This window comes from Montipora foliosa, chromosome 3 (assembly GCF_036669935.1).
Source record: "Montipora foliosa isolate CH-2021 chromosome 3, ASM3666993v2, whole genome shotgun sequence".
NCBI lineage: Eukaryota > Metazoa > Cnidaria > Anthozoa > Scleractinia > Acroporidae > Montipora > Montipora foliosa.
This window is the reverse complement of record NC_090871.1, coordinates 66,881,507-66,898,112: the sequence shown is the minus strand read 5'-3', so window position 1 is coordinate 66,898,112 and position 16,606 is coordinate 66,881,507. Positions and strand designations below refer to the sequence as shown.

Below are 16,606 nucleotides of genomic sequence, written 5' to 3'. Positions count from 1 at the left end.
ATTTGGGGTTGTGTGGAAGACGTGAGGACTCGACGACAATTTTTCATTTTCCTATCCAAATCTTTACAGCGCTCAAACCAATTTCAATTTGCTGAATATTTGGTACACATTTTGCGAGTTTAATGACTTGTAATACTCGCAAAGAGATTACAGGAACGCGAGGTCACATTTTCAAGTGACAGTAACGTTCATGGTACGTTGTACGTCTTCGTTGATCCGTGAACAGTACGGTAGATCAACGGTATAAAACGAAGCACAAGAGTGCGTCACAAATTCAACTCACTTGTTTACGCACATCTGAATACTTGAAGATAATCTTTTTCCCAATGCACGAGCGGGCGGAATTCTACGAATCCTACAATTTGATTGGCTCTGCGAGCGGAAGGAATTTTTCTATCTTCCCCGCCAACCCGGTGGGAATCGTAGCCCTGGTTGCGCGAGCTTGTGTGATGCCGCCGCAAGGTTACATGGCTACATTAAAATCTTTTGGACCACGAATACATTTTTTTGAATCCTTTTAAATGTTTTCACAAGTAAACAGTGTTGCTTTACCATTTCATAAATATTGAGAATAGAATCAACCGATCATTGCGGCATTGCCTGATATTTCTCTTTTGACAATCAGCATCGCAAGCCAGCCTTAAAGCTATGGTTCCCAGGCAGCACACCGTTTCAGTAAAAAATAATAAACAGGTTATTCACCGCATTTGATCGGTCCATATAGGGTCTCCAGTGCGACCTCGGCCTGCTGCCTTGTCACGCAACGTTCTTTGTTACATCACATCGTCACAATGACGATCTTGATGGCTGCTTTAAGGAGACGAATGGGCGGCATATCTGAAATGACGAACTCACAAAGAAGTAGCCATCACCAGATACCATCATCTTCCGGATATTACAATTTTTGCAACCCCCGGAAAAAAAGTTATTGTTAATAAATGTCTGGGTTGCACATCAATGACGGTTAGTGACTTAACGAGAAATATCGCTATTTGATGTGTTTCTTGACGTTGAAAGGCCCAAAACAACAACGGCCAGCAGGTGTAAGGTACAGGTCACAGGTCACTGTTATTATATTTCTATGCAGAAACCACCCAAAACCTACACCAAAACCAACGTTCATGCTAAACGCCGTTTTTAGGACTAGGTTAGGCAGTAATAAAGCGTTTGATTGGTTTCCGTATTGGTAGAGCAATGACCTATATGACCTGTACTTTCGACCTGCCTTGATTACAAAACAAACTATATGAGTAAAATCTCGATAGACAAATAACTAATTACTTTCGTAAACACTTTAAACTATAATTTGAATTATATTTAACATAAAACAAACATATATAAGACGAATAGTTTAAGTGCATACCAAAAGCAACTAGTTTAAATTAAAAAAACTTGGTTAATTAATTGATTAATTATTTAATATTAATAGACTCTTATAAAGGCTTTTAAAGTCGCGATAGCCTAAGGTCTATCATTCGAAAGTGTAGGACCTGATAACACAATATTAAATTTGCCGACACGGAAAAAAATTACGCAAGGTATAATACCTTGCAAGGAATTCCACTCTACATCCAAGTTCGATAAGTTAGGGGATATTGTCCAGCCTAGATATTATTTAAAAACGCGGCTTAAATACTCTTAAGGATGATTGATAACGCCTTAGTACGGTTAGGGATAATGGTTGACGCTTAAGTACGGCTAAGGATGATCAGGGATGCTTAGGTATGCGTAGGGATGACCAAGAATGCTTAAGTACGGCTAGGGGCGATTGAGGATCCTTAAGAACGCCGGCTAGGGATGATTAAGAATGCTTAAGTACGTTTGGGAATGCTTAAGTACGGCTGGGGATGATTAAGGATGCTTAAGTACGACTAGAAATGATAAAGGATGCTTAAGTACGGTTAGGGATAAAGAAGGATGCTTAAGTACGCTTACGGATGCGTAAGTACGGCTAGGGATGATAAAGGATGCTTAAGTACGGTTAGGGATGAAGAAGGATGCTGAAGTACGCTTACGGATGCTTAAGTACGGCTAAGAATGCCTAGGTACGGCTAGGGATGATTAAGGATGCTCAAGTACGGCTAGGGATGAAGAAGGATGCTTAAGTACGCTTAGGGATGCTTAAGTACGGCTAGGGATGATTAAGGATGCTTAAGTACGGTTAGGGATGCTTAAGTACGGCAAGGGATGATTAAGGATGCTCAAGTACGGCTAGAGATGAAGAAGAATGCTTTAGTACGCTTAGGGATGCTTAAGTACGGCTAGGGATGATTAAGGATGCTTACGTACAGTTAGGGATGCTTAGGTATGGCTAGGGATGATTAAGGATGCTCAAGAACGGCTAGGGATGAAAAAGGATGCTTAGGTACGCTTAGGTATGCTTAAGTACGGCTAGGGATGAGTAAGGATGTTTAAGTACGGTTAGGGATGCTTAAGTACGGCAAGTGATGATTAAGGATGCTCAAGTACGGTTAGGGATGAAGAAGGATGCTTAAGTACGCTTAGGGATGCTTAAGTACGGCTAGGGATGATTAAGGATGCTTAAGTACGGTTAGGGATGCCTAGAAATGGCTAGGGATGATTAAGGATGCTCAAGTACGGCTAGGGATGAGGAAGGATGCTTAAGTACGCTTAGGGATGCTTACCTACGGCTAGGGATGATTAAGGCTGCTTAAGTACGGTTAGGGACGCTTAAGTACGGCTAGGGATGATAAAGGATGCTTAAGTACGGTTAAGGATGAAGAAGGATGCTTAAGTACGCTTACGGATGCGTAAGTACGGCTAGGGATGATAAAGGATGCTTAAAAACGGCAAGGGATGATAAAGGATGCTTAAGTACGGTTAGGGATAAAGAAGGATGCTGAAGTACGCTTACGGATGCTTAAGTACGGCTAGGGATGATAAAGGATGCTTAAGTACGGTTAGGGATGAAGAAGGATGCTTAAGTACGCATACGGATGCTTAAGTACGGCTAGGGATGATTAAAAATGCTTAAATACGGTTAGGGATGCCTAGGTACGGCTAGGGATGATTAAGGATGCTCAAGTACGGCTAGGGATGAGGAGGAATGCTTAAGAACGCTTAGGGATGCTTAAGTACGGCTGGGGATGATTAAGGATGCTTAAGTACGCTTAGGGATGAAGAAGGATGCTTAAGTACGCTTACGGATGCGTAAGTACGGCTAGGGATGATAAAGGATGCTTAAGTATGGTTAGGGATGAAGAAGGATGCTTAGGTACGCTTAGGTATGCTTAAGTACGGCTAGGGATGAGTAAGGGCGTTTAAGTACGGTTAGGGATGCTTAAGTACGGCAAGGGATGATTAAGGATGCTCAAGTACGGCTAGGGATGAAGAAGGATGCTTAAGTACGCTTAGGGATGCTTAAGTACGGCTAGGGATGATTAAGGATGCTTAAGTACGGTTAGGGATGCCTAGGTACGGCTAGGGATGATTAAGGGTGCTCAAGTACGCCTAGGGATGAGGAAGGATGCTTAAGTACGCTTAGGGATGCTTACCTACGGCTAGGGATGATTAAGGATGCTTAGGTACGGTTAGGGATGCTTAAGTACGGCTAGGGATGATAAAGGATGCTTAAATACGGTTAAGGATGAAGAAGGATGCTTAAGTACGCTTACGGATGCGTAAGTACGGCTAGGGATGATAAAGGATGCTTAAGTACGGCAAGGGATGATAAAGGATGCTTAAGTACGGTTAGGGATAAAGAAGGATGCTGAAGTACGCTTACGGATGCTTAAGTACGGCTAGGGATGATAAAGGATGCTTAAGTACGGTTAGGGATGAAGAAGGATGCTGAAGTACGCTTACGGATGCTTAAGTACGGCTAGGGATGATTAAGGATGCTTAAGTACGGTTAGGGATGCCTAGGTACGGCTAGGGATGATTAAGGATGCTCAAGTACGGCTAGGGATGAGGAAGGATGCTTAAGTACGCCTAGGGATGCTTACCTACGGCTAGGGATGATTAAGGATGCTTAAGTACGGTTAGGGATGCTTAAGTATGGCTAGGGATGATAAAGGATGCTTAAGTACGGTTAGGGATAAAGAAGGATGCTTAAGTACGCTTACGGATGCGTAAGTACGGCTAGGGATGATAAAGGATGCTTAAGTACGGCTAGGGATGATAAAGGATGCTTAAGTACGGTTAGGGATGAAGAAGGATGCTTAAGTACGCTTAGGGATGCTTAAGTACGGCTAGGGATGATTAAGGATGCTTAAGTACGGTTAGGGATGCCTAGGTACGGCTAGGGATGATTAAGGATGCTCAAGTACGGCTAGGGATGAGGAGGGATGCTTAAGTACGCTTAGGGATGCTTAAGTACGGCTAGGGATGATTAAGGATGCTTAAGTACGGTTAGGGATGCTTAAGTACGGCTAAGGATGATAAAGGATGCTTAAGTACGGTTAGGGATGAAGAAGGATGCTGAAGCACGCTTGCGGATGCGTAAGTACGGCTAGGGATGATAAAGGATGCTTAAGTACGGTTAGGGATGAAGAAGGATGCTGAAGTACGCTTATGGATGCTTAAGTACGGCTAGGGATGATTAAGGATGCTTAAGTACGGTTAGGGATGCTTAAGTACGGCTAAGGATGATAAAGGATGCTTAAGTACGGTTAGGGATGAAGAAGGATGCTGAAGTACGCTTGCGGATGCGTAAGTACGGCTAGGGATGATAAAGGATGCTTAAGTACGGTTAGGGATGAAGAAGGATGCTGAAGTACGCTTATGGATGCTTAAGTACGGCTAGGGATGATTAAGGATGCTTAAGTACGGTTAGGGATGCCTAGGTACGGCTAGGGATGATTAAGGATGCTCAAGTACGGCTAGGGATGAGGAGGGATGCTTAAGTACTCTTAGGGATGCTTAAGTACGGCTAGGGATGATTAAGGATGCTTAAGTACGGTTAGGGATGAAGAAGGATGCTGAAGTACGCTTACGGATGCGTAAGTACGGCTAGGGATGATAAAGGATGCTTAAGTACGGTTAGGGATGAAGAAGGATGCTGAAGTACGCTTACGGATGCTTAAGTACGGCTAGGGATGATAAAGGATGCTTAAGTACGGTTAGGGACGCCTAGGTACGGCTAGGGATGATTAATGATGCTCAAGTACGACTAGGGATGAAGAGGGATGCTTAAGTACGCTTAAGGATGCTTAAGTACGGCTAAGGATGCTTAGGTACGGCTAGGGATGATTAAACATAGCTAAGTACGCCGCCTGGGACCACTATATGAGTGACTACACCGGACCACTATATGAGTGCCTACACCAAGTAGTTACCCAAATTCAAACATCAAAATGGAGGGAAATGGGAATATTTTGACACCTGACAATGTTCCTACCTCACCTGGCGAAAACGCGGAAGGTACATAAGTATAAAAAATTGAAGTAGAAACTCTGATTTTTCCTTGAAGGTAATCAATCTTGACTTTTTTCTTAACTTTGTTCTGAAGTCAGAATACTGAATGTGGAACCTGATGCGGAGGTAAGTTAGCTTTCAGGGTAAAGTCAGATTTTCTTCGGTTTCTGCAAACTATCTCATGCACGCACAAGGGGTTACGTTTATGCAAGCGTTGGCTGTGTAGCACTATATTTCAACAGAATTAACTATGAGAGGGTGATGTGAAGTGCTATTTTCTACCCATGTAAACCATGTGAAAATTCTTGGTTTTCACGTGACGTCATCAAAACTAAAAAAATAAGGAATTATCAATCCTTTTGAGATTTTAGTTTAATTAGTTATTAGAACAGCTGAAGACTTGTCTTTTCACAAATTTTCAGTTTGATAGGGTTTTTCGTCTTGTAAGAAAGCAAGGTTGAATTTCTAAGCTTTTTGCGTGACACGATGTTAAAATTGCGGTCGAGAATGCTATCACGTACGTTAAAAAAGTGACTTATCCGCTGAGATTCTGCAATCTGAACAGTCCTTGTATGAGAATAAGTACTCACATCGATGTTTATGAGCCCTCTGAGAAGACGACTACTGGCTTTTTATAGCAAAACTCGATGACATATTCCTTTGTCAGCTTCCGACTGCCATATTTGTGCCCCTGAGAGGGACACAAACATGGCGTCTTCATACAAAGCCTTATAAATTTGAATAAAACATTTCTTCGAATATTTCCCGCACGAAACATCGCACAGAGCTGAACCTTTGTGAGACTGTTTGAATATTCATCTTCTTTTATCTCTTCGATTCTTGACTTAATTTGTTGGATGGTTTTGATGTTGGTGTGACAGTGTAAACCGGCAATGTACAAATGTCCTACTCTGTCCTTGAGTGGGCCCATTTCCATTAGTAGAACTAACGCTCACATGGTTAACATGGGTCTAAAATAGCACTTCACATCACCCTCTCACAGTTATCTCATGGAAACGATCACGAACGATTGTTTTTTTTTCAGAGGTAATCCAGTTTTTCCAAAGAATAGAGAAAATTGTGATAAATGAAGATCTAGATCACGAATGGCATTCATCCTTGAAATTTGAATGTTCGTATGTTTATAGTGATCGAGGGATTGTTGTTGGTGGCTGTTGTTTTTACAAACTAAGCGGAAGTCACCATCAGTGTCAAGTGAGTTGTTTGTTTATTGGCCAAAGCGGAAAAATACCCTTGATAATACTCTTTGTTTGTTCCCACATGGCCAAATTTTGATTAAGAATTGTTTTTGTTTTCTCTTGGGACCATTGTAAGTAAGTCCCCAGAGAAACAGGAAATAATGCTAAATGGAGGGGACAAACAAAGAGTATTGGTTTAATTAAATTCATTGGCTTGTGGGGTGATTGGTCAGGAGAAATAGGAAATTATGAAAGACAACCAATGAACGTCATGTTTCTTCAGTCCAATCAGCTCAGGGACCAGATTTGTTCCGTGATCAACTGATAACAAACTTTCACTTGACTATGAAAATGACTTATATTAATTAAAAGTTATTGTCAGCATGCTTGGTAGAAGAGGTGTGCCAGGCCTCTAGAGTTTTCCTAACACGAAAAGAGCCTTTGTCGATAACTCGAGAATGATTGAAATCAAGGCGATGACCGAAAGACCACGCATGTTTCGCAATGTTTGACCCATTAGCACATGTTTTTACATTCCTAACGTGTTCTTTCTTGCGGGTTTCAAAGCAACGGCCAGTTTCACCTATATAACACCAATCACAATCGGCACAGGGTATTTTATAAACCACGTTGGGTTGGTGTTCAATAGCTGGTCTGAATTTAGGAAAAAGGAATTCTTGTTGTAAAGTCTTGAGGGGCTTATTTACAACTCGGATATCGTGTCTTCGAAGAATTCTTGTTAGAGGTTGCGTAACACCATTGATAAAAGGAAGGACAGCAAAACCGTTAGGGTTCTCTTGAGGCGCAAACCATTTATCAATGGTGTTACGCAACCTCTAACAAGAATTCTTCGAAGACACGATATCCGAGTTGTAAATAAGCCCCTCAAGACTTTACAACAAGAATTCCTTTTCCCTAAATTCAGACCAGCTATTGAACACCAACCCAACGTGGTTTATAAAATACCCTGTGCCGATTGTGATTGGTGTTATATAGGTGAAACTGGCCGTTGCTTTGAAACCCGCAAGAAAGAACACGTTAGGAATGTAAAAACATGTGCTAATGGGTCAAACATTGCGAAACATGCGTGGTCTTTCGGTCATCGCATTGATTTCAATCATTCTCGAGTTATCGACAAAGGCTCTTTTCGTGTTAGGAAAACTCTAGAGGCCTGGCACACCTCTTCTACCAAGCATGCTGACAATAACTTTAAGCCGATTCCTAATCAGTATAAAATTCTTTTTAAACAATAGCCACCATTTTTCATACCTTTACTCTGTTCTTTTTATCATTTTTATCTCGCCTTTTCTGTATATATTTCACTAATTTACATTCAACGTTTTATCCGTGGAAGGCTGTAGATCGACAGCCGAAAGCTTATATTCTTTTTCAAAATTTTTAGCCAGAGAACGTTTTTTATTGTATTTTAATATGCCTAATCCTGGCTGCGCTTCAATTTTTAATTAAATTACTATAGTTGTTGAAACAACAGTCATACATTTAAGTCCTGGAATCTCAAGAAAATATCATGCCCTCCTGATCAACACAGGTGCAGAATGGTCAGAGAAAAAAAATCTTCTCTGTGTGATCAGAGAATACTAAAATAATTTTGAGGAGAATTCAGGGTTATTAAAAATTATACATTATGTAACCTTCATGCACTCTAGCAGGTACCACTGGTAGAGTGCATGAAGTTGCAGTGATGTCAACAAAAATAAGTAATTTTGTCTGTTACAAAGAACACAAAATGTGTCTTTTAAACAAAAAAATATTAATGTATTGTGACATGTAGGTGCAGTGCATTTCATTTTAATTGAAGTTAATTTGAAAATTGATATCTGAAGCCACCATCTGTACAAGCTTCACTGAATTTAGGTAATTTGTTGATTAAAAAAAATATGAATCTTCCTAAATTTCCTCTAATTCTACTTAGTTTATATTATTACAAAGATCTAACAATTTTTGTTGATTTCACAAACAGGAAGTTGATCTTACTCATGCAAAGATTGAAAAGCTTGAGAACCTTGAAAGATTAACCCACGTAAAGGTACTTAAAAAATATGTTAAATTGTGCATGTACAGTAACTTCTTGGACCGGCATTACTTAACTATGAAGCCCCAGAATACTGAAACAGTGAAACGAAACCCAAAAACACCATGTCTGACTCCACCATACATTGAATACTAACTAACGAGGTTAGAATTTGAGATTAAAGCATTTTAGGCTTAATTATTATTGCTAATAATTGCAAACTTAGTCTGAATCCAAATCTTAATCTCAATTAATTTGGAGCAATAACATTTTAGGCCTAATTAGGCCTTTGTTGGTCAGTATTCAGTGTATGGTGGGGTTATAAACCTGTGCTTTGTTTCGCTGTTTCATGGTTTAGTAATGTCCATCTTGGACAACCTCGTATGTATGTTCTTGTGTTGCTGGTAATTTTTTCTTTGCATTTCAGTTTCTATGTTTGCGAAGGAATAAAGTTTCCAAGCTAGAAGGCCTGAGCACACTTACAACATTGGAAGATTTGGACTTATATGATAATCAAATCACTCAGATAGAGGACCTAGACAGTTTGACTAACCTCACGTAAGAAGAGAGTAAAAAATGTCCAGTGCTACCATTTGGATTTGTTTTTTACGGGGAACCATCATTCAAGGGACACAAGCTTTGACAAAAGAATTAACTGTAGCATTCTGCTTCCAAATTGTGAAATTTCAAACTTTTTATCTGACTCTGTAATACACATTTAGGGCCAGATACAACAGTAGGGTCTGGTTTGGAAGGATATAAAAATTCCTTGCTTACTGTTCACTAAATAATAATACATGTAAAACTTAATTGAGATTCGCCACAACATGTACTGTATATCGAGATCACTTAAATTTTCCATCAAACACGTTTAAGGCTTAATTTATATAATAACTTAATAATTATTGTTTTAAATGAAATGATGAAATGAATCATATGATGTTGAATTGCGGATATGAAATCAAGTGATGCTATGATCCTTGCAGTTATGAACACGATTTTACCAGCTAAAATTGCTGTCATAACTGCGAGGATCATAGCATCACTGAATTATTTTTTTCCACCACAAGTTTTTTTTCAATTGAAAGTACTTTTTCTAATACCCACTTTCATGCTTGCAGGAGTTTAGATTTGTCTTTCAATCTGATCAAGATCATAAGAAACTTGAGTTATTTGACCAAACTAAAGAAGCTCTTCCTTGTTCAAAACAAGATCTCCAAAATAGAAGGTCTGCAAAATCTGAAGGAACTGGAGATGGTAGAACTTGGTGCAAATAAGATAAGGGTAAAGACCATAGTGTAGAATGTAGGCTGTTAAGTTTGCCAAAAGTTAGGTTGTGACCTGGAAAGAGATCTGTAAAGAAGGAGTTGTGACCTAGTTGTGTAGAGTACTGAGTTTAGAGCTAGATCTAGAAGTACCAAGTCTGATTTTTGTGGTCTTACTGTTAAATTCAGCTCATTAAGGTTTTCTTATTTCTGTGATCCATGCAGTCATTACCCTCAAAATGGAGCTCTGATAAAGGATCTGTAGCTCACTTTGGTTTGACTTCATATTATGAGGGTTATGTATTAGCCGTTTACAGTTTTTTTTACATAGGGGGTACAGAGTTATAGGATGGCAGGAATGAAGGCAAACCATAATGCAGTGAACTCTGTGTGTGGGTTCTTTGACATCCATTTGAAAGGCAGAGCCCTATAGTTTGTGGTCCAAGAATAGACTGTTTTCATGAATAAATGGCGGCCAAGAAATTATTCTTTTGTCTTTATGCTAATCATCCTCAGTAGCCTCGTTAACACGGACAAAATTCAAAAGAACTTTTGCTCCGAATTTCTTGGCTGCCATTTATAAATATGGTCTATAAAAAACCCAACTTGTGGTACTATTGTCAACACAAAGGCAGCAATTTCTTGTCAGCCATTTTAACACCTTGGGTATCAACCCTGCCGAAGAATTGAACTAACTAACTTTTCAGTAGACTGGCATTCCATTAGGCCTTCCAGAACATCCAGGCCTAAGTTTGTTGATAAAACTGCAGACCAAGTAATGATAAGTGAAAGGACTTTGCATTATCATCATTTACTTTTTCTTTGTCTTTAAGTCAGAAAACAAAATGAAACTGTAAAAGGTTAGATTGCTCTTTACTGTAAAAAAACCATGATACCCTTGCTATCTGTTATATAATTATCTCCAAGGTTCTTGAAGGTTTTGAAGGTCTCACACAGCTTCACAGTTTGTTTGTTGGAAAAAACAAAATTACCAAGTTGGAGGTAAATCATCAGAGTTTAAGTTAAGATAGATACTGTGTGCCACAGTGACTACACTGTCTTGTTCTGACAACTTTGTCATCCTGGACACATGGAAAGATCTAGTAGTTTGGTGTTCTGCATAGCAAAACTTTTCTGCCTTAAGTTAAAAGACAAGTTTGAAAGCTTTGTGGTATTTTTAGTCTTACATGTAATCAAGAAACACCAAATTTTGTCATAAGTGAGTGAGTGAGTTGAAGATTATTTTTTTGTCTGAGATGTCAGCGGTGTCAATCCTCATTTATAGCTAACGACTTTGCAAATGGTTTGAACCCATGAGTCATTATAAACTCAGTTGATTAAGTTTGCTTGTCAAGATATGTGTATTCCTGAAAAGAACTGTTGCTGATCAATAACATTTGCAACATTTTTACTTATCTGATCGTGAGCAAAAGACATCTTCAATGAGTTGCATCTGATCCATTGAAATCATGTTGATTACATGTTGTTACAAGAATTTTTCGCTTGGTCAATTGGGAAAATAGTTTGCGAAGAAAAATAGCAGTAATAATTGTTGCTATTATGTATACTTGCTGAAAACAAACGAACAGTGAAAATCAAGCCTTCAGGGTTACTGTAGACAATAGTACACCACTTAATAAGTTTACCAAATGAATATTTCTGCATTTTTTGTCAGTTTTATTTTCATTTGTTTACTTGCAAATAGTCAAAGAAGTGTCTCATTTAATATTTAATTTCTCTATTTATTTAACAGAATCTCAGCTGTCTCACAAATCTTAGGTTACTCAGCATACAGGTATGTTAGTATTGGGGAATGTGCTTTTGAAGAATAACAGTACTATGTTTAGCACAGTAAATAATGTTTAATAATAATAATAATTATTAAAAGGTGATAAAAAATGAATCTGGAAAGTGCTACTGGTAACAAATTAATAACAGGAAAACGTGGGTTGAGGTCAACTCAGAGCATAGCATTTTTTGGGTAGAGTTGTGGTCAGAATTTTCTTGAAAGTCTTCCATCGCATTGAAAGCTGTTTCTTGCATTAACAGATACGTTGATTCTGTGAAAATTGAAATGTTAAATTGCCCTTCTAGTAATAGTTATTTTTTCCTCTGGAGGGCCACTCGCTGTTAATGCATGAACATTGAAGACTTGTATATACTGTACTTACAGTGTATGTCGAGTCGAATTCATGTGTAAATGTCTGGATTGAATTTGGGCACTTTTTTCGTCCATAGTAGTTGTTTTTTTCAATATAATTATTCTAAAAAACAAGATTGGTACACCAATATAGTGAATAATACCCAATGTGAATTTTTACTTTTAGAGTAACCGTATTTTAAAGCTGGAAGGTTTGGAGAGTTTGGTGAACCTTGAGGAACTATATATTAGTCATAATGGCATAGAAGAGATAGAGGGCCTAGATAACATGGTGAGTATGCAAGGGACCAGGTGTATGCACCAGAAACAACCTTGTCAGAGCATGTCTCTCCCCATCTGGCTATTTTCTCTTGATCTCCATTCAGTTTAAGAAATTTTGTCTAACAATGCTGCACTCCGTCACCTACTTCTTAATTTTTTAAAGTTCTTTTGTAAACGGAAATCTAAGATTGCTGCAAATACATTTTGTTATGTATGTTACAATGAACTTTGTGAGACGTAGGAAAACGCCCATGGAAGCTAAAATCTAGAGGATTTTCTTGTCTCTGGTACCCGGTATCCGCGAGCTAACCAAGTTTTACCTGTGATGGTCCTGTGTAATTCCTCATTTTTACACGGCAGGGGTATTTTGCAGAATACCGAATGCCGAACGTTATAACATTCGTATTTGACGGTAGTAACTGCACATAAACGCAACAATAACTAACGATGAAATGATATATGAAATGGATCATATATGAACTGCGGATATGAAATCAAGTGAAGCTTCTTTACGCAATTGCAAAAATTGCTTTCATAACTGTGAGGATCATAGCTTCACTTGATTTCATATCCGCAGTTCATGTATGTTTTGTATATTTAAATAAGGGTTCTACTGTAATTTATTAGCTGATGTAATTTTTATATTTTATAATTGTTATGCGCATTTGATCATATGTAAATGGAATTTGCGCAATACAAGTATTAAACTATTATTATTATTATTATTATTATTATTATTATTATTATTATGATCCATTTCATATATCATTTCATCGTTGGTTCATTCCTCACGGGAACATTGGAACCCACAAATGACCAGCACCCAACGTCGGTGGCTTCATACCTCAGTTGGTTAGAGCGTTGCGCCGGTATCGCGAGGTCACGGGTTCAAACCCGTTGAAGTTCTGAATTTTTCAGACTTCTTTACGCAATTGCAAAAATTGCGTTCATAACTGTGAGGATCATAGCTTCACTTGGTTTCATATCCGCAGTTCATATATGATCCATTTCATACATCATTTCATCGTTGGTTCATTCCTTACGGGAACATTGGAACCCACAAATGACCAGCTCCCAATGTCAGTGGCTTCATAGCTCAGTTGGTTAGAGCGTCGCACCGGTATCGCGAGGTCACGGGTTCAACTCCCGTTGAAGCCCTGAATTTTTCAGACTTCTTTACGCAATTGCAAAAATTGCGTTCATAACTGTGAGGATCATAGCTTCACTTGGTTTCATATCCGCAGTTCATATATGATCCATTTCATACATCATTTCATCGTTGGTTCATTCCTTACGGGAACATTGGAACCCACAAATGACCAGCTCCCAATGTCAGTGGCTTCATAGCTCAGTTGGTTAGAGCGTCGCACCGGTATCGCGAGGTCACGGGTTCAACTCCCGTTGAAGCCCTGAATTTTTCAGACTTCTTTACGCAATTGCAAAAATTGCGTTCATAACTGCGAGGATCATAGCTTCATTCGGCAACAATAACTAAAAGCTAACCGTTTAAAAAAATCGTTACTGCAGACATACACAACCGTATTTCAAAATCAACCAACTGGCCCAGGAGTTGTGCAAAATAGCCCTGTCCTTATCGTAATGCATGTCTACAGTAACGACAGTAGGTCTAATTGCCGATTTTCAAAAAATGGTTACCTTTCAGAGCGAGTTTCAATCGAGTGTCGTAAAACCAAAACCAAACTAATTACTTTGGCCAATCAAAAAGGACGGAGACGTAAACCAATCAAAAGTCGAAGTAATTACACGTAGCCGACACAAAGCGCGGAAAAATGTGCACGCGCGAGCCATGATTGGTTTTGGTTTCACTTCTGATTGGTTCAAAAAGTGGCGCGAGGAATTTCAACCAATCACTGAGTGAAGTAACGAAAAACCAAAGCAATTCGCAAATTACTTTCGACACTCAATTGAAAACCGCTCTAGTTGTTGTTGTTGCGTGTACGTGCCCGTTATTGTCGTCAAATACCGGTTTTATAACGTTAGTCATTACTGTGGCGTTCGGCGTTCTGCAAAATACCCCTGTCGGTATGGACACGTGTCGCTTGATATTTGTATTCTTTTATTTTGGTTTGTGTTTGCAGACGAAATTAACAACACTAGACTTAGCGTCGAACAGGATAAAACGGATACAAAATGTCTTGCATCTTGTCAACTTGGAAGAATTCTGGGTGAGTTAAGGTCCTGTCCACACTTATCCGGGTATTTTTTAATCCGCAACTTTTTCTTATCGGTTCAAAAATTTTCACCTCCACACGTATCCAGATTCAAATGGATTTGCTCGTCCACGTGTATCCAGACCCAGTATTTGTTCGGTTACTTTTGTCACCAGAGCATGCGCCACCGGCGTGTAAGTTGTCGTCAAGAGAAGCGATAGCATTTCGTTTAGTTGCCATGTTGAATATTTACGCGCTAAAGACTGGATTTGAGTTTGAAACTCATCGTATTTGAGATTATGGATTCGACCGTTCACACGATTCCAAATTCTTTGCGGATTCAAAACTTTCCACTCTGGAGAGCGGATTAAAAAAGTTGCGGATTCGCATGCCGTATTCGCCGGATACCTGTGGACGGAAGGCGAATGCGCAAAGAAAAGAAAAAGTTGCGGGTTCAAAAATATCCAGATATGTCAAAATTTAATGCTTTGTTTATAGTGGAAGTACACTTAGCTATCAAGCTAGTTTACAGGCATTCCACTGTTAACAAGGTGAAAGTAACAATTCAAACTTAACAGAAACATTATTAAGAACCCCAACTGGCGGGAGGCAACCAGTTGGCTATTTACAAAGCGTGGTGGAGTTGAATCAGGGACAATCGGAAACAAATCCAAGCCAGAGGTTAGCACGGGATTTGAACCCGGAACAGCCGCATGCAAACTCAACGCCCTAACCACTGGACCACACTGCCTCCGCTGCTACGTATGGACGTAGCCTGCAAACGTAGACGTATTTCCGGGGGCCGGAAATACGTCTGCGTTCGCAGGCTAGTATGGACGGGGCCTAAGTCAGGAAGAACTTCTCTCCCACACAAACAAATGAAACCGACCCAACTGACGCCTTCGTTATTCTGATGGTTTATCTTTATTCCTCCTTTGCAGTTTAATGACAATCAGTTAGCTACATGGGAAGATCTGGACCAGCTTAGGAACTGCACAAAACTTCAAACCATCTATCTGGAGAGAAATCCAATATGGAAAGACACAGCTTACAGACGGAAAATTAAGCTTGCTTTACCAACCGTTACGCAAATCGATGCAACACTCTGCGCGTAAAAATAACAATCTTTTATGAATCGATATTGTACGCATTTGTTTAGCATACGGAAAATGCGTTTTGTAAGAAAATCGATTTTGCGAGACTTAACTCAACAGTCATATTTTGAAGGTCGAACGTTTCATTTTTTTAGTTTTCAGGTTTCAAAAATTGGCTGTTTTTTAGCATCGTGTTCTGCAAAGTTTGTTTCTGCTTCAATTTTAGACAAATCTCAGGCTGTTCGGTTTACGGTCACCTCGACACTGCTGAGACTCGTCGTCACCAATGAAATCGCCACCAAAGGTCATGTCTATTATAGTAGAGAGATTTATCATCACGTTTACGTGAAAGTGACCACGTGACTACGACTTTTCCCTTCCCCCCCCCCCCCCCCATTTTCTATGTTTGCCGGCTGCCACTTGCCGTTTCTACGTGAAAGTAGGCAATTTCGCATTTGCCATTTACGTGAAGTTTTCTTCTCGTTTTCTTCTACATTATGCACTTTATGTGTGGTCCCGAGGGAAACAGTTAGTTTTGTTTTCCCGAGAGTTCTGATGTTCAAAAAAGTATCAGGACTCGGGGGAACACAAAACTAAATAGTTTCCCTAGACATAAAGTGCTTTGTTATTTATTTAGACTTTTTCTCCAACAACCGCAGCAAAACATCCGGAGCGGGCAACAACTGCGGAATTGTATTCCGGTCGGGATACATTATAAATTTGATCAGGGGCACGTGACCAAGAATCAACCAATCACAGTGCTCGTCTTGAGTGGAAGTCTGGGTATATAACAAATGAAGTTGTTTGCGGGAAATTAGTACCATAAAACCATTTTCCAGTATGCTAAAGAAGGAAAATTTAGGTTTCATGGTTATATGATGGCAGTTTATTCGAAATCCGAAGATCAGTGGGTAGAAGTCCGATTGCGATTGCACGCTCTGTGGTGACTGTGAATTCCAATCCGAGATCTACACGGCTTGTCGCAGCACGGACAGATAAAGACTTTGTCCGATGTTGGGGGTTGTGCGGCCACCTTCTTTCTTCTCT

The 16,606-nt window shown here is 39.5% G+C and overlaps 1 protein-coding gene across 1 annotated transcript; it reads left to right on the top strand.

Annotated features, from left to right (window-relative positions):
- Window positions 1-5,302: 5,302 nt before the first annotated feature.
- Window positions 5,303-15,914, top strand: LOC137998047 (protein phosphatase 1 regulatory subunit 7-like). Its single transcript, XM_068844440.1, has 10 exons — window positions 5,303-5,382; window positions 5,471-5,502; window positions 8,557-8,622; window positions 9,035-9,165; window positions 9,729-9,891; window positions 10,800-10,874; window positions 11,626-11,667; window positions 12,200-12,304; window positions 14,394-14,480; window positions 15,407-15,914. Exons 1-10 carry the CDS (start codon window positions 5,316-5,318, stop codon window positions 15,578-15,580), a joined length of 942 nt encoding a protein of 313 aa, XP_068700541.1. The 5' UTR covers window positions 5,303-5,315; the 3' UTR covers window positions 15,581-15,914.
- Window positions 15,915-16,606: the final 692 nt, after the last annotated feature.